Consider the following 24086-nt stretch of genomic DNA (forward strand, 5'->3'; position numbering starts at 1 on the left):
ATTATTATAATTATTGTATGAACGCACTTCCAACTCACATGATGCTTATTTTCATAACCTCTTCATTAAATTGATTTCTATGTGAGACAAGGTATGCATATCTTTCGGTCTTAAGCACATAATGTACATCCTTTGAGCTGCCTTAATCCATTTTTTTAATTGGCAAAAAACACGGTGCCGGGTACGGCCAACCCTGCGGTTGTGCCCGTAGACGGATCCAGCCGTGCCTGGACGTCACCTAGGGGGATTTCATTTTTAAAGTGAAGTGTTTATCAATGTTTATAGGCGTGAAGTAAGTATAAATATCTCAATTACACTCGGATCCCACTCATCCACGCCCATGTGCAGGAAAGGAAACAATATATAAGTGATACCTTGCATGTGCTCAGAGAAGTGCTCGCGTTGACGCCTCACACGAGCCCCCCGCATGATGATGGTGGAGAGATAGTGGAGCTATCCCCGCCTTTAACAAGTGTATCGATGAAGTGCTTGACGAGGACCTCATCCAAGGTGGGCACAGTCCACCCCGCTGTCGTGATCGTCGGATCAGGCGTGAGTGCTCCCACCTCAAGTGCTCCACGCGATCCGCCCCTCCTGCGGGGCCTCCTTCAAAAGTGTGCAGCACGTGCAGAGGTTTGGCAAGCTGAGACGTTCGACGCAATAGCATCCCCTAGCAGTCGGAGGGAGCGCCTACCAAGAAAGGAAAAGGGAGGAAGGGAGTCGTGTGTGTACTGCGTAGTTGGCGAGGGCATCTACTGTGTGGTTGCCTTCTCGCAGCTGATGACGAACGCTAGTTATGCGAGGGCGGCACCACATGATGTCCTGCCATACACGGTGTAGTCACCATTGGAGCATGTACTTACATGAAGCATGTCGACTAACACTTGTGAGTCCGATTCTACGACAATATTATGAAGGTTTCGTTTCTCACAGAGGAGTAAACGATCACCTATCACCATAGCTTCTGGTACTGTGTTAGTTTGTACGCCATAGAAAGAGGAGAAAGCAAAGAGAATACTCCATGTATGATCCCGTATGATACCAACTCCCCTTGCTAGCCCCGGGTTCCCTTTGAACCCACCATCCGATGGGTGCCAATGGATAACCTATAGCTGAATGCGGATAGCGGCAAGGGTCACCGGAATGCCTCAAGCACGAAGGAGATCGCATCCGAGCGTTGAGCTGTAGTCACGAGTGGGGATGAGATGGTGGATGCGTTGTATCCAAAGCTTGACGCGACACATGATATCCACGACGCGCATGGCACTCCTTGCAAAACGATAAGAATTTCGCCCCTTCCATATCTCCCATAGTAAATAAGCTATGGTGATGTGTAGGATGGGGCTCCATTTAGAGCATATTGGCAGGAGAAATATCTTGCCAAAACAATCCAACGGGGTCAGTGGAATATGAAGGAGTGGGTGCCAAAGGTGTGTGATTTGGCGCCAACATTATATGGCTGTCTCACTATAGAAAAAAGATGTTCCATAGTCTCAATATGTGGAAATGCGGGACAACAGTTGCAACGTGAGGTGAGAGAATGGCCTAGACGGATCACCCAATCATCAGTCGGGAGTCGGGAGGCCACGGTGTAGGAGTCTCTAAAGGAAAAAGGAGACGCGAGTAAGGATCTCCAGGTGCTAGATGCCGCCACCCCAGTGCTGGATGGGAGATTTCTCACGAAAATACTCCCAAGAAGAATTGCATGAGTATGCGCCGTCGGGTGTGAGCGTCCAAATAGCACGGTCGGGAGTAGACCCGATTGAAGTGTTATGAACCTGGGGTAATATGGCAGAGGGGAGGCCATGTTGCTCCCATAGGTGTGGCGTGTTGCCCATAAGCAGCTACGCCACTATGAGTCGCACTCGATGTGGTAGAAAGTGGGGATGACGAGCGAAAGGCTCGTCACCATGCCAAGTATCAAACCAGGCGCTAATCGTACCTCGGCCTATACGCCAACATGTGACATGGGCGATTTCAAACCACTGTTGCTGCCACGTCTGCCATCTCTGATGGCCTCGGATATCCATCTCTCGACGGGCCCATTCGCCATACTTGGCGTAAATAAAACTTCCCAATAGGGACTGTGTGGTGCGCATGCGCCATACAAGTTTATTTTGAAGCATGTCCTGGACATCTGAGAGGTGTCTGATCCCTAAACCCCCCTCGGCCGTCGGCCAACATGCTTTCTCCCAAGAGACCCAATGATGGCGACGCTCGCCCTCGAGGTGACCAGACCATAAGAAACGTGCGCATAGTCGTTCCATTGAGCGGAGGACTGTGAGAGATAGTGAGTGGATCGCAAGGGTATGCAGCAGGATACTCATGAGGACATGTCGAATAAGTTGGATGCGTCCTCTAGGAGAGAGAAAATGGAGTTTCCATCCCTCAAGTTTCTCTCAATTTTGCCAAAAGGGCATCCAAGTAATGATGCCTAGCGCGTCCGAGAAAGATAGGACATCCAAGATAGTCGGAAGGGAGGCATCCTCATGAGTAACGGGTAGAGTGTTGGATTATCTGAGAGCGCTTTGTAGCGGTGGAAGGACCAACTATAAAGCTACTCTTTGAGGCATTGACAAGCTGGCCCGAGGCTTGCTCGTACGCAGTGAGGACGCTCATAAATTTCTTAATGGATTTTTTGGATCCATTAAGGAAAAGGATGGCATCATCCGCAAAGAGTGAGTGCAAGAGGATCGGGCATCCCCTTTTCGTAAAATTTGATTGGATTAGGCCACAATCAATCGCACGTGTGAGCGATCGACTGAAGACCTCCTCCATCAATATAAAAAGGGTGGGTGAGATAAGATCACCTTGCTATAGACCTCTCGTGGCCGTGAAGAAGCCAATGGAATTTCCATCCATCAAGAGAGAGAAATAATTATCTCGAATTCAGGCATCAACTAGATCGATGAACGCATTGATAAACCCAAAGCAACGTAACACTTGGGTAAGAAAAGTCCACTCGTCTCAATTAAAGGCCTTCTCCATACGTAATTTGATGATGACATTTGAGCCCCGAATATGAGCGTCTAGTGACTGGGCTAGCTCGTGAACTAGCATGATATTGTCATGGATCTGTCAACCCCTGACAAAACCACACTATTCACGCGAGATAAGTCTATTGAGACAGTGCCCTAGTCGATTTGTAATGATCTTGGATGCAACTTTGTAGCATACATTACAAAGACTAATGGGGCAAAAGTCTCGGAAGGAATTTGGAGTGTCCACTTTTGGAATGAGCGTTAGAAAAATGGATTTCAAACTTCACAGGAAGACTTTGCGCGTGAACACCTCCTTGATAGCAAGCACCAAGTCAATGCCTACGATATCCCAGCATGCAGTGTAGAATTCTGCGGAAAACCCAACCAGTCCTGGGCCCTTATTTTCTATCCAAGGAAAAAATGACCTCCTAAATCTCTGTTCGGGTAGGAAGGGCTGTGAGAAGTGCACTATCTTGGTCAGTCACCAAGTGACGGATAGAGGCAAGGATGTCCTCACTCACAATAGTTGGTTGTGAGGAGAGGATCGAGGGATAATACTCCACTCCTACAACTGCTAGTTGGGCGGGGTCCTGAGTATACGTCTCTAATAGTGTCGTATAATTAGGATGTCCTCTATGATGGATCGAAGCGTGAAAGAAACGTGTGTTTCTATCACCTTCTTGTAGCCATTGGACACGCGACTTCTGGAGATAGAAAATCTCTTGGCGCCGCATATAGCGTCCTCAAGTTGTTCTCTAAGATGAAGCTGACGCTCTCCCAAGTCGTCCGTCCAACTATCTTTCAACCGACGCTCGATAGCATCTAGTTCCCACTTGATGCATTGCATAGCGTCCTCAAGCTATTCTCTAAGGTGAAGCCGGCGCTCTCCCAAATCGTCCGTCCAACCATCTTGCAACTATCGCTCGATAGCCGGTATTTCCCGTCTGAGTGCTTGAGTGTATGTATCTAAAGACGTGTCGATTCCACCATTTAAGGTGGAACTTGAGATTCCTCAGTCTATAGCTGAAGTTCTCCATAGGTGATGTAGAGATTGTTCCATGCCAATGGCTTCGTACATAACGATGGAAGTCGGTGTGCTCTAACCACATGCTTGGAATTGGAATGGAGGGCGGCGAAATCCGTCGTTGGAGTCTGGGAGAAGGAGGATCGTCGAGTGGTTAGAGTAATATCGTAGTAGGATCTCAATCGTGATGGTGCAATGCATCAGTGTGGTACTATTGGTAAAACAACGGTTGAGCCGTTCGGAGATACGCACATCCGTCTGACGTTCACTACCCCAGGTCCACTACTCACCTATGGTAGGCGGCTCCACTAGTGATGCCTGATAGATAAAGTCATTAAACGTTTGCATAGATCGTGACCGAGGTAGGCGGCCCCCTTGGCGCTCTCTAACTGCCCGTATGCAATTGAAATCCCTAGTTATAAACCAAGGGAGATCAACAAGTCATGAATGGGAATGGGCATGTAAGGCGATTTCCTCACAAAGGGCCTCCTGCTCTAGTTGTCTATTCGGGGCGTGATAAGCCAAAAATAGGGGTAAATTTTATGCAATTTTAAACCCTTGTTGTTGTCAATTTTAGCTTATACAATAAAATTTATAAAAACTCTACTTAAGATGTGTAGTGATAAGTACGAGTGTCGTCCAAGGGAAGCTAGTAAGGAATTCAATTGATGTGCTTCATGAATAATTTGACCCTAATTAGATTTAATTTGATCTTCAATGAAGATCAAATCACCCTAATTAGAGGAGAAATTTGGAAAGGGGGGTAGAAGAGATGAGATGAATAGAAGAAGTAAGGGGGCTCTAAGTTGAATTAGTTGATCCCAATGAAAGGATCAAAGAATTCAATTAGAGGGATTAAAAATAAATTTTTGATTGGGTTGGTTGGTTTTTGTAGGTTTGATAGTTCAGAACTAACTACACTATTAGATAATGATGAAAGAGAAATTTTAATACCCTAGAATTTAAAGTTTTTTTTAGTTTTCTTTTGAAATGCACTTGAATACCTAGTTATACCTCTCAATTACTCCTCTCAATCCTAATCAGGGCTTGTACATGCCGCTCAAGCCAAGCGATTTAGAGGTTCAAACTAGAGTCAAGAAGAACAATCAAGAAATTAAACTAACTTTATCCAAAATGCACCAAAAATTCAAATACAATGAAGGGAAAGGTACCAAACAGGTTGATCCAGGATGGGGCTCCTCTCTATCTTGCAGCTGTGATAGAGAACCATCAAGAATGACCCCCTCCTCTCGAAATTCGGTTTTTATACTTAGGTTAAATGGTAAAAATTACCATTTTACCCCAAATTAGTAATTAATTTTTATTTATCAATGTAGTCTTGGTCTTAATGATCCAACCATACAGATAGAAATAGGGGATCAAGACGAGCAATTCCATAAAAAACTCATCTCAGTTGGACTTCTGGATCAAAAGTTATGAATAAATGAATGTAAACCAATATTAGCCATTGGATTTAAATCCATTTATTTTTAAATTTCTTTTTAAACTGCACGCTGATGTGTCGCCCTCCTACTGGCCGGTGACTTTTCAACTTCTCCAGGCGGGTTTCTTCGCGTTGTGCCATGTACCCCCGCCGAAAATAAAAATAGAAAAAAAACTCAAAAGTTGCAACTTAAATACATTTTGACACGCACTTACGCATGCGTTTTGTCTTTGCTTCGACTGATTGGAGCTCACCACGTGACCGCCCGTGCGTGCGCTTTGTATGTGCCGCACGGGCGGTAATCTTACCGCCCGCTAGCCGCTAGCATTAGCCATCGCAATAGAAGGTCGCTTGGTTATTTACACATAAGTCTTTTTCAAAACATACAATTCCCGCCAGATGCCGTCCAAAAATAATTGTGTATATGCCCTTTGCGCACTCTCTCTCCTCCGATTTTTCCTAAAAACATTAAAATAAATATTTAATCATTTGCAATAAAACCCTAGAATATTTTAAATAATATCTTTACTCCTTCAACCACGACCGAGAGCTGTTTTGAGGGTATAATTGCAACACAATTTTACAAAAAGGCCCTTCAAAGTTCGAAAATAATCTTAATACTCATTTCTTTTTTATAAATATATCTTTTTTTCTTGAAAAAATGCATTTCTTCTTCAAATAAATCTCATAAAAAATCCTAGAAAATTCTTGAAAATTCACTAATTATCCCTGTACTGATAAATCTCAAAATTAAATATTAAATTTTCCATTTTGATTCAAAAATAATTATTTCAAGCTCAAATAAATCCCTTAAAATTCATAGAATTAACAAAAAATTAAGGAAAAATCAGAAATCACTTGAAAACAGTATTTTCATGTAAATATATGATAACAACCCCATTTTAAGCTCTTTAAATGCATAAAATTGTGCTAATAGCATGAAATAAAGACCAAATTTAGGGTGTTATCACGGCGTAAACAACAGTAAGCAAGTAAGGCTTCAGGGAGTACGGTACATCAAAAGTGACGTACCGGGTCCTTTCAGCTAGTAGCACCAACGAATAATCTCGCTTCTAAAGAAGCCAGAGCCTATTCGAGGAATGACAATAAACATGATCCATTCCGAGTTTACTCGGTATGGAGTGGGAATGATCCGATGTTGTCATCGGTTCAATAAGCCCAACTATCCCTAAGTTGTGCTTTTTTATTAGTGAGAGGAGATGTGACTGGGTTAGAGGGTTACCAATCCCTCTACAATTCCAAACAAGACTTGGAATCATAAAACTACCGGCTCACGTGACGCACCCTCGATCGGGTGTTGTATATGCGGCGTGTATGGGAGGCATCTGAACGATGTCCTGGAGGGGGAGAGGCATCCACGTCTAAATCCTTAGAGAGAGAGATATCGTCCTCCTCCTCTCCCGTGGAAGCCTGACCACTAGTACCTCCACAAGTGTCCTCCGAAATAGTGAGTGAAGCCTGACGATTAGTCAAGCATTCTGCCTGCTCGAAAGGGATATGTGATGGATGGAGGTCGGACATGGAGGTGAGTATATCAAGTGGGGGAGGAGTGTGGCTAGGGTGGAACGGTAAGCTAGGGATGGGGATGGGTGGTGAGCGGGGGATGAGCGAGGTATATGGAGGAGAGGGTCCGAGGGGGAAGAGCGAGGAGGGCAGTGTGCAGGAGTGGGGGGTGGGATAGTGGGGGAGGGAGGGGATGGAGGTGAAGCCGGTGGAGGGGAGAGGGGCTCTAGGGGGGGAGACGTAGGGGAAGGATGGGAAGATGTAGGTGGAGGTGAGCGAGGTGGAGGGGAGCGAGGTGATGGGGATGATGAAGATGGAGGCCGGTGGACTGATGGGAGGCAAGAGGGTGTAGAACGGGGGGACGATAAGGAATGAGGGACTAGTGAGGGACGGGTGATGTAACTCGTTGGTCGGAAATGACACCTCGTATTGCGTCTGGAAGGTAAACTCAGAATGCAATTTAATGGATGGATTTACAAATTGTAACGAGAAATATTTCAGTCACCGATGAGATGAACAGTAAATCGGCAAGCAACACGTGACGGGTTTTATCACGATCAAGCCCCCACTGATCCGTGTGAGCAAATAAAAAAAAAAGTCAACGTGGTGGGGGACGATTCTCATCCAAGAGCTTCCACACTGTCTACGTAGGCAATCAAATATGATACCGTTAATGAAAAATTCTCTTTCACGAACGGGTGGCTAATCCTCTGTTCACGTAAGACCCTCTCTCGACAGCGGAGCAGTCGTAAGATCAGCACTGAAGAAAGTAATTAAGACTGTAAAATAAAGGAGAACAGACAAACCTGTGACTTCGTTTAGTAAAGCTTATAGTGATTCACAACAAGTCCAGTGGAATGTCCGATGTAACGCAGGTCTTAGCCCCACCGATCCAAATGATCACGATCAGTGAAATGTCCAGCTCAATGTGTTTGACATGAAAATGTCTTCACCCACGAATGTCTCGACCGAGGTGTAGAAGAGTGAAAACAGGATCTCCTTCGTCGCATCGGGTTACAATCCAAAATACAGCAGCACCAGATCTAGTGGACCCCACATAGTAGAGAGGAAATACTTCCCACCACAGTTCTATCTAGAGGCTGTTCAAGTGAAGAAGAACATGGATGATCGAGCAAGGAAATGGGCGTGATTTCAGGCGCCGTTGGAGAAGTTTTGACGTGGCTCGGACGAACACAATATGCCCAAAATCGTTCAAGGACAGAAGAAAATCTGACGAGAGGGAAACCCCACACAAGTACCACAACGATCAATTGCCAGGTCCGTTCACGCTTGAGTCTGATTCATCACACAAATCAATGGTATTGAGGCGAAAAATTGGCGAAGTTGAATCGAACGATGGCGAGATCATATCACCAAAGGACGCCCGGAATAACATATTTGCGTCAACGGATCAGGCTTCTCACGAAGGAGTTGGAACCAATCTGAGTGTCCGTGAACGTGTATAATCTTCTCAACAATCTTCTCAAAAAATGTCAGAATTCCTCGATGAACAGATTCTTATCTTCGATGAAAACTCCTGGTTCTTCTCTGAAGGGTGAATAAGCGCGTTCACAGTGCCAAACGACGAGGGATGACCAGTCTCTGCTGTCAATTAGTCTCCACAAATTGCAGAGTCGTCTCTAATTCCCCATAGTGGTGAGGTCAACGCCGAATGCCCCCAAGAGGAAGGACAGTCGGAACTCCAAATGACAAGCCAACAACAAAGATGAACACATTACTACTTCTCCACAAGCAACGCAACTTCTTTTGACCTTCAATGATGGCAATGAAGGAGTATGGAATCCTCAGTAATGGAAGAACAAGGGTTCAACAAACTACAACTTTTTTAAAGAACAGTGACTGCCAACAATGCAAAAAAAAACGAGATCTGGAGTTCCACAATGACTTTCTCTTCTTCTCCACGTCTGCTCTTCCCTTCTTATATTGGGGAAGTGGCAGTTGTGGGGAAGGTGGCCCAATAAGGGAGAGTGATGAAGGACAGCTAGGGAAAAGGACGACTGTGGGGATGGATAGGACAACAACGGATGGAGGGACTAGATGGATTTGGATGGATAGATAAAACAGACCACAGAAATCCACGCGATCAAATTCGGAATTTAAAACTGATGAAATACCGGTGGTGCAGTCCCTTTCCTTGTCGAGGGCGAGAGTACTGTCTTCAACCACTGCGACGATGCCGAAGCACGAAATCCAATACACGAATTCATGTCACGAGGAAATCTCACGATTGAGAGAATTTTTAGGGAATTCCAAATCAAATCAAATCTGTCGGCGGTGGAGGATTCTCATGGAATACTGGACGAAGAACACGTTGACACCAAAGAGTTTAGGAGTACCTTGGCACCGGAGTGCATGAAGAGGCTGCGGGGAATTCTGGTCGTGATGAGATTGGGCGATTCGGGCGTTGTATGGCCCACTAGATGAGAAGATCTGGGTGTTCCGGGCGTTGAGCGGCCCTGGCAAAGAGACGTTCCGCGCTTCAGTTGCCGGAGTGCTTGGGTGTGTGGCGTCGTTGGCGGGACGATTGATGTGCGCTTCGACAAGGTGTCGTGGATCCAACTGCGCGGTCAGTTGGCGGGGGGGGTCAAGGGGGGAGTCACCCCTTTGCGGGGTTCGGGGTAGCGCCCCGAAACCTAAACAGTATGCACCGCGGTAAGAAGCTTGGAGGGCGTCCGGAAGCGCGGGTGACGGGCACGCGGCGTGCGCGTGCGGCCTTGGGGCGGATGGCCTAGGGCGGCTTGGGGTGATTCCTTGGCGGGCGGCTTGGGCGGCCTTGGGCGGGCGGCCTGGGGCGGGCGGCCTAGGGCGGCCCTGGGCGGCCGGCCTGGGGTGGCCTAGGGCTGCCCTGGGCGGGCAGCCTGGGGGCAGCCTTGGGCAGCCCTGGGCGGGCGACCTGGGGCGGCCTTGGGCGGCCCTGGGACGGGCTGCCTAGGACAGCCTTGGGCGGCCCTAGGCTGTCCTGGGAAGGCCTGAGGGCGGTCTTGGATGGGCAGTCGAGGGCTGTCCTAGGCAAATGTCGACGGCAATAAAGAGCAGAGGTAGCCGGCAACGCGAGGCAGCGACGGCGGCGGCGGCGGTGGAGATCGGAGATAGCGAGCAGGAGGCTAGGGTTGGGGCAAGTACTCCAAGAAGAGAAAGATAACTCAATTCTTGAAAATAAACTTGCCTAACTTTTTCTTGAAACAATGGCCTATATATATAGGCCTTGGAGGAAAGAGAAAATGCAGTTAGTAAAAGAAATAAAAACGAGCGACATGTCACGTCAGTGGGCAGTTGTGGATCTGCCGTTGGCGACGTGTCAAGACGCGTGAAGGAGCGTGCATTAGTGGAGATGTGCCTGATGCTGGTGTGTTGACTTGATCCTCTGGCAATGGCGGCACTTCCTTAGCGGAGACGTTGACTTTGGATGACGGCGATGACGTGTCTAGTGTCGATGCGTTGACGTCCGCCGTATTGGGCTTCCCTTAAGAGGACTCTTTAGCAGAAGAGAAACCCAACAAGGTTTTCTTCCCCTAAAGAGGACACTAAATCAAATTCAAATAAAGAAAGCATTCAGGAGGCCGGTACTCATGCAGGAGGGGCGTCATGTCAATCCAACAACAATGAAAACATAAAACCATAAAATTTTGCACAAAGACATTGGACACGTTGCGAGATGACGATGCTGCTTGTCAAACCTGGTAGTGGAACTGTGGATTCTTCACGTCGGCTCGGGTTCCGCGACGGGGCTGGCAACAGGGCGGAGCGAAGTCAGTTGGATGGTCCTCCATCAACGGGTGGGTGTATGGCCGGATGTGCTGGGGAGACTCGAACGACTCTGCCCAACCTCCACACAGTCTCCCTCATGGCATTCTAGATCTAAGAGGGCAAAGGTATTGGAGGTACTAGTGGGTGCTTGTACCTCCTTACCCTTGCCCTTCTGAATGCTGATAGGGGGAACATCTGGGGGACGGGGTAAGGTTTGTGGGCACTTGTCAGCCCCCTTCTTCACCCATTGTGACACTGAAGCTGTATATGCTTGGCCAAGACAGGTTTGACCGACATAGAGTCCCTAGGCAGGAGAGGGGTAGTAGTATGCGCACCATGCGATGAAGGGGCGGGGCGTGTATTCAGAGTCTGTCGTTGGGTGGGGCGACGCCCTTGAGAAGTAGACTTTGCTTCTATGATGTAGTCATTATAAGGCAAAGGTAGGAGGTACTCCTCTGAGGGGGTCAAGGTAGTCGGCGATGCCCTTTGGCGTCACATGTGAAGTGTGTGACCTAGAAGGATACAATGCGTACAGAACTACGGAAGGCTCTCGTACACTATAGGCTGTCGAATCAGCTCATCCCCATTGCGAATGAGGATCATGGGATGGATGGGCTCTAATAGGTCTATCTCGACACATACCCTCGAATATCCAGGGCGGTTCAACAGATGTACATCTTTGTCAAGACGTATAAATGTTCCAACAGCACTCGCTAGGGACTCTAGAGCAGTGGGTGTGAAGAGATATGACCAGAGCCCTGGAAAAACCGATCCATACCAGTATAGAGTGGGGGCAATGTTCCCGTGAGCTGCTAGTTTGCTCGGCTGTCCATCGATAAGTGTGCATCGTGGAACTACTAATTATCCACGTGGTACGACTCCAATGGTTACGTGCTCCAATAACCACCGTTCCGATAAAGTTCCCGAGCGCTAAATATATCCTCATAATGTCGTCAATAAGTGGGCACTTCGTCGCAAATCGTCCTATCAAGGTGTAAGTGAATGGTGCAAGACCTCCTCCTTGGAGAAGGCTACAACTCTCACCCCCTCCGAGTCAATGTAACCCCGTTTTGGGGTCGTGGCATCATAAAGTGGGGGAAGTGTGATCTTGGGGAGGGGTTGAGTGATAGCCGTGTTCGTAGTCCCCGCCACTTTCGTCGCCCAGGATGTAGATGGTGGTCACCCAGAGGGTTGCCCAGCAAGTGCATCTCCACACTCTTTCGGTGCTCGTTGATCCTCCATGCCTAGTCCAAGTGGTGCGATGTGATCTAAGGTAGGAGGGACAACTTCGATAGAAGATGTCAAGCCCACTTTCCTAGTCTCGTGTTGGCCCATCAGTACCAGTCTGGTCAGCAGATGCGAAAAGGGGGGGGCAAAGTATCCGAGTCGGGTCGGCTAGGGTCGTCTGAATGGCCCAAGTATAAATGCCCTAAGTCGACCGGGTGTACTCGATCATGATTGACCGAGTTGACCTGGCCGACAGGCTCAGAGGTGACTGTGTTGACTGAGTCACCTTGGTCAACCTGGTCAAGGGTAACTCAGGCAGCCTGGTCAAAACAGTCAAGGTTGATCGAGTCAACCAGATCAGGGTTGACCGAGGCAACCTGGTCATCACGGTCAAGATTGACCGAGTCAACCTACTCAACACTATCAAGGTGGACCAAGTCAGCCTGGTCAACCAGATCAAGGTTGACCAAGTCTCCCTGGTCAACACGGTCGGCGGTGGGCAAGTCAACTTGGTCAACCCTGTCAGAGTTGACCAAATCACTTTGGTCAACATAATTCAACAACACGATCAAAGTCAACTAGTTTGACTTGGTCACCGTGGACCAAGTTGCCTAGGTTGACTTGGTCGGCTTTGACTGAGTCATCTCGTTTCACTCGGGTGGGTGTGCCAAGTCAATCAAGATGACCGGTTCGACTTGGCCTGAATGGACCAAGTCAACCAGGTTGACGCGGTCAGAGAGACCCGAATCGACCGGGTCGACTCATTCGGTCTTGGCCGGGTCGATCGGGTCGGAGTCGACCAAATCCAGGTTGGGTGAGTCAACCTGATCTACATGGTCCAGGTTGACCACGTCAACTGGTCAACACGGTCAATATTGACCAAGTCTGCCTGGTCAACCCGATCAGAGTTGACCAAATCACTTTGGTCAACTCAGGCAGGGTTGACCGAGTCAACTAGGTTGACTCGGTTTGAGGCGATCGAGTCGACTAGGTCGATTCAGTCCGAGTGGATTGAGTCAACCGGGTCAACTCGGTCTGAGGGGACCGAGTTGACCAGGTTGACTCGGTCATTGTCGACCGGGTCGACTCGGTCAAAATCGGCCAAGTCGATCAGGTCGACTCGGCCTCTCTTGACCCGGTCGACTCGATTGGAGTTGGCCGAGTCGACCATGTCGACTCAGCTGAGCCCGACCTGTTCAGCTCGGCCTACGTCGGCGAATTCAATCGCATCGACTCGGGCTGAGTTGTTCGGGTCGACCAGGTCGACTCAGAGTGACTCAGCCGAGTCGTCTTGACTAGTCGCCGCCACGTCAGCCTTGGCAGTGGTCCAATGAGGTGGCATCTAGGTGGCGAGATTCAAGCCGTCCGATTGATAGGCCAGAGGAGCATCGAACGACAACGATTGATAGTCTCCTTGTTCCTTAGTACTTCCAATTTTCTTTACTCCCAAGTATGTCTTTCTTATTTTATTCTTCTTCTTTTCATTTTTCCAATTTCCATTCTTCATCTGTCCGATTCTCTGGAGGGCACTACATTATCCTGAGAATATAAGATACATATGGCCAAGGGCACTTTGAATATTATAATTTTTGGAGAGTCTTGCCTATTACACTCATTTCCTCTTAGCATTGAAAATTTTGGAGGCCATTCATTGTTAGTCTTTCCCTTTAGTTTTTGTATTGCCTAAAACTTCTCTTGGTTATAGAGTCACCTCAGTCACTTCCTCTTTATTAGGATGCCCCCATCAACCCAGCCATACCACAGTGCCAACAAATGGCTCATGGAATGAACCACTCGGTGGCCTTGGTTGTACCTTGATTGCGCCCGTTGTCTTTTGACGCCAACTTCACTTTTGTTCCCACCTTTTAAGTATTCTAGTTTTGGTTAAGCCTCCTAAAAAATCCACTGCAGGGTGAACTTGGCTTTGTCAGTCAAAAACTAGCATTCTGGTTCAGTATATTTATTCATATTCCTTGTTCCTCCTTCAAACCTAAAATTATATCCTACCTTTCACTTCCATGCATCGATGTTCCCATCCGGAGTTTTTCGCTGACTGCTAGCCATCCTCCCTCATGTTATATCACCCTAGTCAGGAGAAGAATTCATAATTTTAGAGTAAAAGAGGTTGTTTTAAGATTAGTGAAATTTTTATACATAATGGTTAAAATGAAATTTATAATCAGAAGTGTTCAAATGGTTAAGTGACTTCAACAACGGTCCTTAATTTATAATCAGAAGGCTAATTGAAATTTCAACAAATGAAACTATTTAATTGTTTCAAATTTCCATAATCCTACAAGATATTGAGAAATTAGTTGACTTTTGCAACATGAATGCAAACAATTTTAAATCAATTGTATCAAATAAAATATTCAAATAAGTTTACTTCACTGCAATCATTATCTCTTACATTATTGATATCATAATTGTTATTGTTATCTTTGTCAAATATATTTGATATCTGATAACGGAGATCGGATAGGGATACTGTTAGTAGCACATACATCACCCTATATCCTTATTAAATTAAATTAAATTCAAATGATTGGTCATTTAATTAATTAATTTAATTTAAAGTACTAAAAATTATATTACATATCCAACATAATTTATATATTGATTTCATGATAATATCTATGATTCCATATCTAATAAGAGAAATCAGCTGCCGTTGTCCTGATCATATTGACGGGCAGGCGGTGTCAATCAAATTGATTGTAAGTCGAATATGGGATGATCTCTATGGAAAATATAGATAGATCTTGAGATCCATGATCCGGGGCAGATCAGATAGACAACCCATCCCCTACCCTTATCTAATAAGCTATTTACAAATGCATGCTAACCTAACAATCTGATCCATCAAGTTTCTCAATCAGGGAATAATCTGATCGGGGTTCTATTTGAAGTGGTCAAGATAGAAATCAGTAATACTAATGCGGTCAAATATTACTACTATTAGCATATTTATGGCTTACCAGTAGGGAACTGCAGCCGTCATCCATCACGTCACACGTCACGGTGACGGCAACGTGACGGATGATGTGACGGTGACGGATGACGAACTGGGCACGACGGTGACAGAGGGCCTCAGATGAGTGACGTGACGAGACGGCCGTCACGGATGATGTCTGTGTCAGATTTTTAAAAATGACCAAAAAACTTAAAAATTCAATGGCCGAGATTTAAGCTTTTCAACAGCCGAATTTTCGCCACGTGGTGTCGCGAACTCGATTTCGTGGCATTTTACAGAAAAGTCCCTGCATTGATTTGCATGCGCAAAATGATGCCATCCAAAGATAATTTTCCGAAATCCTAGGACGTGTCAAGGGACGGTGACATGACATAACTTTCGTGACATCACCTTCCGTCCCGTCCCGTCCCGTCCCGTCCCGTCCCGTCCCGTCCCGTCCCGTCCCGTCCCGTCCGGGGCGTCATGTCCCCGGACGTGCCATTCCAGATGTAGGAATTCTATTGTTAACGGGCCGGAGTTAAACGGCCCAGTTAGTGTGTATCAGTAAAATTAGTCGAATAATTTTTTCAAGGAGAAAAACCCTAGCTTCGTCCCCTCCAACGTCGTACTTGTCTTCCCGTTTCAGAAGTCGATCTTGTGATCTTGTTCTTCCGAGGAGCCACCTTCTCCCGGCGTCTGTAGCTGCTTCTCGGGTAATTACTGAAATATTTGACTTTGCGCTGACCCAACGAGTTTTTTTTTCGGATGTTCAGCAGTGTTCATGGGTTATGGATCCTTTGTAATCTTTCCCATTTGGCGCGTCTTTTGAGTTAGATCTTCTGGATGATCTGGGATCTTAGGTTGTCGTGGAATGTCTGGATCGCGCAGACGGATTCGGCGCTGAGGTTTAGGATTTAAGCGGACTGAGGTTTTAGGGTAGCCGGCGATGGAATCTTTGCAAGTGTTTCGAATGTTGCTGTTGTTCGGGGTCTGTACTTTTGTTTTTTTTTTAATTTCATGGTTCCGAGAGGTATGTGGACGTCCTTCGTCTTCGGATGGAGCTACTTTTCATTTTCCTTGCGCGATTTGGGATGTAAACGTCGATTTCTTGTGTGAACGAAGCTAAATGTTTTGTGGAAAATGCCCGTTTGAAATGATCTGTACTCGATTATTTTTACTACATATTCAGGATTTGGCATGCCATAGATGGCCCCAATTTTCATTTCTTTTCAATTTCTTGTCTCCACGACGAATTCATCTTTGATTTTTTGTTCCAGAAGTTAATGCAATTCCACACCTGTTTTTTAAGCAGAATGTTGATAATGACGGGGTTGCTTATTTCATCTTATTTCTGATTATGCTCGTTCTTCTGTTTTATTAGCTGGTTGCTCACAGTTCTCTTGATGTTTGTGGGATTCATTTCTTTTTGTTTCATATCTGATCTCCTTCTTTCTATTTTCTTTATTTTCATTGGGAAAAGGGGTGTTCTCTAGAACCTCAGGGCACATCACCAAACATGTTACCGGATTATCTTCGGTATACTACACCGTGGATTTTTGTCGAGGAGGAAATTAAAGAAACGAACTATAGTTGCAGTTGTACAATTTTCCAGTTGCAAAATTCTGAGCTGGAGCTAAATAAAGGGAGCATAAAGTTGCCAACTCCTGTCTGTATCTAGACTATAGAAAGTTGAATTTATAGAATGGTGTTTCAGTTAAATTAACTCCTTTTTTTTATTTTTATATTTATTATTTTATCACATTGAGCGACTGAAATATGTTGTTTTACCGTCTATTTAATTTTGTCTTTTTTTTTTTTGAATGCAGCGTGCAATATGGAAGAAGACGGAGCAGTGAGTCGTCCCTTCATGATTACTGTTTTATTTGACTTTAGAACTTGCCAGCAACTCATCATTTTTTCCTTCCCCGAATAGAACCTTATTCTGACTGTTATCCTCCCACTGGAAAACATCGACAAAATTTTACATACATTGAGGCTTTTATTAGTAGTCAATGACTCGTTCACTCTTTTTTAATTTTTATCCAAAGAATGATTACTGGCAGAACCGTTTCCGATATTATTTGCCTAAGTGGGTAAATGTAATTGAAGAGCCTCATTCTACTATCCTCTTGGGGTTTGTAACAGCCTTCCTTTTCTCATGTGCCATTAAGTTCATGACTTTACCTCTGTGAAAAACTTAACGTCTAAATCTATGAGAATGTTGTACAATCAGCAGGTCAAACTGTGCTTTTATCTTCTAAATGTTTTTCAGGTTAAGAAGGAAGAGGAATTCAACACTGGACCTCTATCAGTGTTGATGATGAGCGTGAAGAACAACACTCAGGTATCTCTCACTCTATGTATCAATCTATCTCTATTTCTTTATGTTCATTTATTTACCTCAGTTGTGCCCAAAGAAGTAAATTCCCTCTCCATTTCTTTCTCTCTATAAATAAATTATCCACCTCGCTGGAAGAAACCAATATCCGATACTGTTATGGGATGACGGATACTGGAAGGTCAGGTGTAGGTATCGGGTATTGGACATCTGATATTGGTCATCAGTATTGCTTAGTACATCAATGTAATTTTATGAAGAGATAACTTGTTAGCATATATCTCAGTATAAGCTTGAGTTAAGGTATTAACTTATATTCTAACATACTTTTTGGTCGATTCATGAAGTTTTCAAGTGGGAGTGTGAAAACTTAGTCAGGGATAATCCTTAGATATGTCAACATAATTTCGCTATGGGAAGCCCCTTGAATTTTCCGATATGCCAGGGGTCTCCAAACTTTACTTTCTCTATAGTTTCACATAAATGTTCAACTTTCAAAATCCTACGTATGGGATAAATCCTGGAGGTCTATCCAATACAGAAAACGATATTCATTATTGTTATCCAATAAGGATACCTGATACTGCAACCCCAATACTCGATGTGTTTAATTACAATTCTTGGATATCGGTATTGGATATCAGCCTGGTTGGGGTTGCTGTATCGATACTGAATATTATCATTGCAGAAATTGGTATCCGACAAAGATGATGGTATCAATACTTAATCAATGTATCATACTTATAAGCTTATTTGTCGGTGTGGTGTGCTTGTTAAGGTTCTAATCAACTGCCGAAACAACAAGAAGCTGCTGGGCCGTGTAAGGGCCTTCGACCGCCACTGCAACATGGTCTTGGAGAACGTACGAGAGATGTGGACTGAGGTTAGATCATCTCTTTGTCGATCTGTCTCTTCTTCTCCTTTGAATTATGCTTTTTCTTCTCATCTACTGCTTCATAATCAAATGAATATTAGGTGCCTAAAACGGGCAAAGGGAAGAAGAAGGCGCAGCCTGTGAACAAGGATAGGTTCATCAGCAAGATGTTCCTCCGGGGCGACTCCGTCATAATCGTCCTCAGGAACCCAAAATAAACCATACACTTTGCCATCCATGCCCTGCTTTTCTGTTCCCTTTTGACTGTCATGAAAACAAAATAGTCTACTCACCCATCATACTTTGGTTTCCTTAATTATTAATCAGTTAACTCAAAGGACCCAGAAACTTTAAATGAACAGGAGGAAGACAGGGAAAAAATATAAGAAGACTTATCTATTCGGTATAGTTTGGCATTTTTTATTTATTCCGCAGCTAACTCAAAGACCCAGCAACTCAAAAAGAACAGAAAGATAAATAAACTTAACTCTTAATTAGTGCTATAAATGTGCGCTGACCAATTCTGAGTACGCATTAGATTCAACTGTCGATAAGTAAAATGATTTGAGGAAAAGACTTTCGTATTCCGCAGTCCACTTTGATATCACTCTGGTTTCCTTCATTATTATGCAGTGTCAAAGACCCAGTAACTCTATAAGAACATATGGAAAAAATAAGAAAATTTATGACGCCACGGAGTCTAATCTAGATTAGTGCCAACTGTTAGACTCTATGGTGTCCTATTTTACTTATTACCCTGGATGTTTCTTTTTTACAGTAATGTCCCTGTAATGTATGACCGTTCTTGTAGTTGTGGCTGGATCCTCAGATTCAAGTCCACAAGCGTATAATAAATCAGGCACTTTAAATCTATGTTATTGAACAAAGAAAGTACACCCTCCTTCACCAACGCTGCTTTTAGTGTTCGCCTGTCCCCTACTCGCTATCAGATGACTGTATTGAGATGGATGCTGAATCGGGTATCGGACAGCACTGTTCCGTTATCTGTTTTTACCGATATCCAGATATCGGATGATAATATCTTATATTGGTTGCTATAGTAACAATATCTGATATTGTTATCTGTTTCGATGTCATCATCCGCCTCTATCCCTTGGAATGGATGACGATATCAGATCTCAGAGTTGGATATTTGATTTCGATATTCAACAAATTAATCCTTGTAAAAATATGATTATTCATTGAAACTTGTAAGTTAGGATGGGTTGGAGAGGAATTTTTTGGCCAGCAGGTGATAAGATAATTTTTTTAATATATTAATGACCTCTTATAATATGTACGTTTTAAAAGTTCTATTTTCTTCCATATGGGATAATATATTAAATTGGTAAATACCTCATATTATATATGCTTCAAAAGTTTTGTTTTCTTCCATATAATAGGATTCGGAGTTTACTCCGAATCCTATTATCCCATATGGAAGAAAACACAAATTTCGCAGCGTATAAATTATATATTAAAAAATTTGGGCGCTGTTTACATTTAACATCTAAATTAATGTTTGCTGTTGGCTTTCTCTCTTGATACCGGATATCAATATCCAGATATCGGTTCCGATATCCAGTATCCGGTATCCGAGATCCGCCTAGTCACTAGCCTAGTCGATATCCGTCTCGATATCCGATATCCAGTATCAGAAACTGCCTTGTCATTTACCGGATATCGAATATCGGTTGTCTGATATCAGATATTGGACAAATATCGGACGGCCGATCACTATCTGTTGTCTAAGTAGGGCTCAGGGATTCGATCTGATCATTTGAATGTTTCAGCATTCGAACAATCAAATCTGAACCTCGACCAGACCCTGGATACATTGATCTGAACCCGATTTTGCCCCAGGTTGCGATCATATTCTTCGATCTGGCCCAATGTTCAGAACAAATAATGCAATTAGATTCGCTTCAAACTGGCTCTTTGGATCGGATCAGATAGAACTGTTCGAATTAATTACAAATAAACAAAGTAAATATATATAATAAATGAAATGAGAGAGAGAGGGAACCATAGAAAAAGCGAGAGCCAGCAAGCGAGAGAGAACATGGGACAGAGAGAGCAAGAGAGAGAGAGAACAAGAGAGACATATAGTGCGCAAGAGAGAGAAAACCAGAAGAGGAAGACATATAGTGCGCAAGAGAAGAAAACCACAGGGGAGAGAGAACGAGAGCAAGAGAGATAGGCAAGAACCAGAGGAAGAGAGACAACAAGGGAAAGAGAGAGTGAGATAAAATGTGAGAGATGTGTGCGAGAGAGAGAGAACAAGAGAAAGAAATAACAAGAGAGAGAGAGAGCCAGTGGGAGAGAGAGAACACAAGAGCAAGAGAGAACAAGGTGTTGGGTTCTATAAGCCTAGATCTGGATGAACAAATCAAAACGATGCGCAGCATAAGTCTTTTGCGAATCGAACGGCATCGACAAAAACCATTAAAATGAGTACCTTTGCACGAATCTCATTCGTGATTTCTTCAATCCCAGAGTGAGACGAGTAGATCTGCTAAAGTGTGCAGCCTTTAGACGTATCCACGCGGTCCTCGGCGCGTCAGATCTCCTCCTTCTCGTTGACGAGCCCCGTTCGTTCTCCGTCGGCTTCATTAGGTCGTCCCGATCACATCAGGGATGGAGAGGGGGTGTGGGGAGAAGAAGGGAAAGGCCCCTGAACAATTCTAGCCTGGGTGAATTTCGTTCAGGGCCTTCCCATATTTATACTAAGTGGGTATTTTTCATAAAAACCCCCAAAACTTAAGTATATCTTCCAACGTCCAAAAGACCATTTGCGTGTGACCCTCTAGGCCCATGTATCAGTCTAGTTAACGACTCCAACGGCCCAATAACCTTTACTGGCCTTCCAAATTAATTAACTATATCATCATATAGATTAATTGATGTTGGATCGATTTAACCCAATCGATAGGTTGAGACTCCGACACATGGGGTGCCAAGCTACACCTCGTGTCCTAGAAGATACAAATGAGTGTGTATCGACTTACTCATGGAACCTGTTCATCATAGGTTACTGTGTATGTATAATCCCTCATCCACTTGACGCTCCTCGGACGACTTAGGTTATTGTGTATGTATCATCCCTCATCCCTCATAGGTTACTGTGTATGTATAATCCCTCATCCACTTGTCAAACCCTAATCGATCATCCGAGTAAGTACTGATGCATTCGGAAATCATCGGAAAACTATTCTCTGATATTTCACTGCCTTGGCCAAGGACTTCGTTGCATCGTCTTCCTTGAGCTGTCACCTCTTATACCGGGGTTGGACGATCCTATCTTGACCACTCAATCGCCTTCGTGTACTTCTTGATGCACCCGAACTAAGACCGTTTGGAATCCCATGATTAGAGACTCGTTGGCCATAGCCAAAGTACAACCGTCCATCCACAAGACGTCTTTGGTGTCTCAGGTCTAAGGACCACTTACAAAACCGTGACGTGAATCAACCTGATTGACAGTTCGGTATAATACCATTCAGGGATTCGTACGGATCAATTCAGTGAACTCGTTCCACTAAAGAGCACCCACTATCTATCCTTAGTGTCGCCACACTAATGGCTACGGGACCGGCTATACCCATCATATGAGTGAGGCTAGATAGTGCTATTCTATCCGGATACTTTGATGTCCTTCTCGCGTATCCTTTGAATAGGAATGTTTAGAACACACGCTTAAAGACTAGTGATCTCCGTATTACGATCTCATCATAATTCACTAAGTCCGATCGTGTATTCATGGACTTCATTATGAGCATCACACGTGTACTATAATGAATATGTTCTATTAATGAATATGGAACGAGATGCGGAATGTGTGATTGGCTTGCCGGCCACATATATTTCCATCACAAGGGAGAGAGAGAGAGAGCATGAAATAAAGAGAGAGAGAACAAGTGAGAGTGAGAGAAAGATAGAGAAAGACAGAGAGAGAGCTAGAGGGAGAAAAAACAAGAGAGAGATACAAGATATCGAACAAGAGAGAGAGCCAGAGGGAGAGAGAGAAGGAGAACAAACGAGAGAGAGAGAGAGCCATAGGGAGAGAAAGAGAAATAACGTGAGAGAGAGAGAGAGATAGAGAGAGAGAGAGAGATGTAAAGGTTTGCCCTCGCTCAAGACCAAGAAGAAGAAAGAAGAAGAGAAGAAGAAAGAACACTGTTGAGACGTTAAGATCGTTGTATTCTCATTGATTAAAAATGTATCACATTGGTTCTTTTTTATAAGGTTTATAGTTATACAGTATGTAGTTAATTTTTTTTAATCATAGCCGTTATAATTAGTATAATGACTATGGTTCGAACTAATCCTAGCCGTTAGATCTTTTGTGTGAATTTTTGTTTATATTTAATCGTAGCCGTTATAACAAGTATAACGGCTATGATTCAAACTAATCCTAACCATTGGATCCTATCTATATTGAATCCTATCTATGTTGAAACTTATACTGAATCCTATTGAATCTACTCTCTCATGAGTATAAGGGATACATGTCCAATCATTACTAGCTACTCTTTATTAATAGCCCTATTGGTCCACATCAGCTCAACGAGTTTCTATGTTACTCCTCTTCAAAAGAGAGAGTCATAGGGAAGAGGAGAGAGAGAGAGAGAGCATAAGAGAGAGAGAGAACAAGAGAGAGAGAGAAAGAGAGAGCTAGAGGGAGAGAGCGCACAAAAGAGAGAGAACAAACGAGAGAGAGAGCCAGAGGGAGAGGGAGAAAAAGAGAGAGAGAGAAAGAGAGAGCCAAAGTGATGCAACCTTAGTACACGAACAATGTAGGAACAGGACTTGAATCCACAAGCCTTGCTCTACTTGAAGGAGCCAAGTCCTGAATCCACATAACTAGCTTCTCCAACCCTAAAGTCCACAAGGGGTTGTTGATGGGGGACCATCCGCAAGCCGAAGCACCAGGTCAACCCACGCCGACATGTCAGCAACCACGTCGCGAAGCTTGAGCTGACGAGAAGGACCCGGCATTCAAGTACACGGCGTGAAGAGAAGGCGTCCCCAATTCTATTTTCCTCGCATTTTTCTGAACATTGTCGTTGTGTTTTTGTTTGGGGAGGGCCTCCGTGTTTTGGCCCTACTGTCATACTTCGAACTGCACTTTTCGGCCCGATTAGGTGGGTTTCCCTAATTATGGGCCTCCCCTAGGGTTCCCTCTCTCCCCACTATGAAAGGAGAAGAGAAGCCCTAGAGGAAGGAGGAGAATTTCTGAAGTTGATTGAGTTTTTGCAGTTGTTAGAATGGAGATCACTTGAGGGAGTTCTATAGGAAGAAGAGAAGAGAGAACGCTGCCGCCACGTAGCCGCCGCCACGTAGTAGCCACCAGTCGCCGTCGATCCGCTGACCGCATCGCCGACGCCGGGTTGTGCCGCTGCCCCGTTCGAAATTTGCCCAATAACCGTCGCCAATCAGCGAACGCCCATCAGGATACCAAGGCGCCATTAGACTCTCGGCATCGACCCATTGCAGGCGCCCAGACCCGGATGTTCATCATCAGCCCGCAGCGGGGCTTGCTCTGAGCGCCGCCGACCCGGTCGTCACATAGGCCAGGTGCTTGCCCAGTCCGCCAGCCGCACCGACGTCAACGGGGCTCACCCGCCGACCCTACCCTGTTCGATTTGGGAGCTCGACCGCCCGTTCCCCCTGCCTGTCCTATAGAACCCTCGGGATGCCACCACACTGCCAGGCCGTCCCCCATCAGACCACCTGAACGACAAACCGCCGCCGCTGGAACGCCAGAACGCTCAGCCGAGTCGCTGTCGGGACCCTAGTCGGCGGGAGGAGACGACACACCGAGACCGAGTTGAGTCAGTGCGGACAGATCGGTTCCCCCACTGAGTCGACTCAGCTCGACCTGGTTTTAAGTGACCAGCGAGTCACGATTGAGTCAACTCAGTACGACTCGGATTTAAAGAAAGGGCAGTTC

General features: G+C 45.1%; 1 protein-coding gene across 1 annotated transcript; it reads left to right on the forward strand.

The window, feature by feature from the left end:
• Nucleotides 1–15492: 15492 nt before the first annotated feature.
• LOC144709861 (uncharacterized) lies at nucleotides 15493–18432 on the forward strand. The gene is made up of 5 exons (XM_078583515.1): nucleotides 15493–15634; nucleotides 16748–16773; nucleotides 17194–17265; nucleotides 18038–18142; nucleotides 18235–18432. The coding sequence occupies exons 2-5, from the start codon at nucleotides 16756–16758 to the stop codon at nucleotides 18349–18351; spliced, it is 312 nt and encodes a 103-aa protein (XP_078439641.1). The 5' UTR covers nucleotides 15493–15634; nucleotides 16748–16755; the 3' UTR covers nucleotides 18352–18432.
• The last annotated feature ends 5654 nt before the right edge of the window (nucleotides 18433–24086 follow it).

This window comes from Wolffia australiana, chromosome 1, assembly GCF_029677425.1.
Source record: "Wolffia australiana isolate 7733 chromosome 1, ASM2967742v1".
In the NCBI taxonomy this organism is placed as follows: domain Eukaryota; kingdom Viridiplantae; phylum Streptophyta; class Magnoliopsida; order Alismatales; family Araceae; genus Wolffia; species Wolffia australiana.